General features: G+C 33.1%; 1 protein-coding gene across 1 annotated transcript; it reads left to right on the forward strand.

Moving 5' to 3' along the window:
* Positions 1-715: 715 nt before the first annotated feature.
* HELRODRAFT_180053 (hypothetical protein) lies at positions 716-1,975 on the forward strand (the record flags this gene model as incomplete). Its single annotated transcript, XM_009028815.1, has 2 exons — positions 716-777; positions 1,714-1,975. 2 exons carry the CDS (start codon positions 716-718, stop codon positions 1,973-1,975), a joined length of 324 nt encoding a protein of 107 aa, XP_009027063.1.
* Positions 1,976-2,306: the final 331 nt, after the last annotated feature.

The raw sequence follows: 2,306 nt of genomic DNA on the forward strand, positions 1-2,306 counted from the left end.
TTAAAGGATTTACAAATTACATTAATCATAATAAGAATAATATTTTAAAGAGTTGTTAAAAGATGTTAGAAAATTATATGAATCAAAGTAAATAAATAGATGGATGAGTGCACCGTAAACTCTATAAAACCATGCATTGAAATGATAAGTTCAATCAGCTGCCACTTTCAGCTGCGTAGTAAACTGAAGCCTCACATGTTACAGATTGTGCAGTAAACTGAAACCTCACATAAGTCAAAAAAGATTCACTCCCAACATCTTCCTACAACCACCAACTCATATCCTGTTTTAATAAAAAATCTCCACAACATTTATTTTATAACAAACTAAAACAACAATTAATAATAATCAATGAGTGAAGGTGTTTTGAAAATTATGCACCGCGGCCAGTCATCATGTAAAGACTCTAACTAAAGTGTGTCTGTGCGTCTTGTCGATAATGAACAAAGATTCATAAACTTTTATTCCCATAAAAATCTGAAATATTTGTAAGCTCCTAACAAAATCCAGTTACAAAAACACCATATTATCTCTATAATATAATAATTTGGATAATAGGTCTTTATTTGCACTGGCTAGTTATTTTAAGAGAATTAACTGAATTTAACTCTCTATCTAAATAAACAAACACAATTTTGACACGTTACAAGAATGTTACGAACAAAACCCAAACATTTTAAATAAAATTTTGAATAAAAATAAATAATTATTTAACATGACGCTGGTGGCTGATGAAATTGTAAAATGTCACCCGAGGCAAGGTAACACACCTGAACGGTAAACTTTCTTTTAAAAATTCGCGCTAATGAATTTTGAAGATATACGAAACTAGTTGTAAGTTACTACGGACGGCATATTTTTATTTTAAAAACTGAAAAATTTTGTAAAGATATTTAAAAATTAAAAAAACTGTGTAAATTTTTAAAATTTCAATAACTAATTATAAATTAATTCAGTCGAACTTTAAAAATTTGTTGATTCCTGTTTAAAGTACGCTTCTTTTAGTATTCAATCAGGCAAATAATCTTATTAAAAAAATTTGAAACTTTCTTCTTGTTCCGTTACTATGTGACCATAGGAGCTACCGTGGGTCTTAAGCCTTCACAATAGATAATTTAGTTGGGGTTAGGCTTAATTTAACCAAATCTTTAAATAAATTTAGATTTAAAATGGTTTCAGCCTTTACTTAAAAATTATTCAACCAAAAATTCCACAAATAGTAAATAGTCAGTCATGTTAGAAAAATTAATCAGTACGTCTGATGTCTAAAGACAAGTCTGTTGTGAAGAACTTCTAATTTCATTTGTTCACTAGGCAGAAAACTTCAAGAGAACCTAAAATGTTACTGAGTTCAAATAGAATGTAATTATACATTTCACGATTTTTTATTCAATGGTCAGAAATTTTAGTTAAAAATATTATTTCATTTCATTTTTTGCATATTTTTTGCGATTAAATTTTTCATTCAATTTTATTAGTCAATTCAATGCTGTTTTTATTTGCTCAAAATATTATTGAATTACCTCATTACATTTTTACATTTTGGTCCTGGGTATGACATAAAACTGCATCCACGCTGCCTTGCGTGCTTTTGAGCAAAAGGCTAGGCCCACCGCTTATAACTGGAGGCTGTCGTCAGGATGGGTGTCCGGATGTAAAAACTTTTCCCCAAATTATTCTTATGCCATCACAAAAAAAAACAACGGCCCCTAGTCCCCAGCAGGCCTTAAGTGGTCAAGGGGTGCCAAGAATCCCTGGGAAGTATGCAATAGCGGAGGGATGTTGCAGAAAAATTCAGAATGGCCCCTCTATGGTACTTAGACTTGGAACGCTCAATGTTGGATCACTGACTGGCCGCATCATGGAAATCGCAGAAATGCTCGAGCGTAGAAGGATTGACATCTGCTGCCTTCAGGGAACCCGATGGAAATCGAATGGTGTCTGTCATGTCAACTCAGACAAAAAAAAAATATAAACTATTCTGGAATGGTCAAAAGACTGCCAAAAATGGTGTTGGAATATTTGTCAGAGAACCGCTAGCCCAAGAAGTACTGGATATTAAAAGGATTAGTTCACGTCTCATGTGGATCAAGCTTCGCATAGAAAAGCAAACATTGATTATTTTTTCTGCATACGCACCACAGACAGGCGAATCAGAAGAGATGAAAAATGACTTCTGGACTGCGTTCTCTGACACCATCTCAACAATACCAAAATCTGAAACAATCCTGATTGGAGGCGATCTCAATGGCCACGTTGGAGAGAAAACAGATAGTTTTGACAACGTACATGGCGGTTTTGGCTAT

Source organism: Helobdella robusta (assembly GCF_000326865.2).
Source record: "Helobdella robusta unplaced genomic scaffold HELROscaffold_58, whole genome shotgun sequence".
In the NCBI taxonomy this organism is placed as follows: domain Eukaryota; kingdom Metazoa; phylum Annelida; class Clitellata; order Rhynchobdellida; family Glossiphoniidae; genus Helobdella; species Helobdella robusta.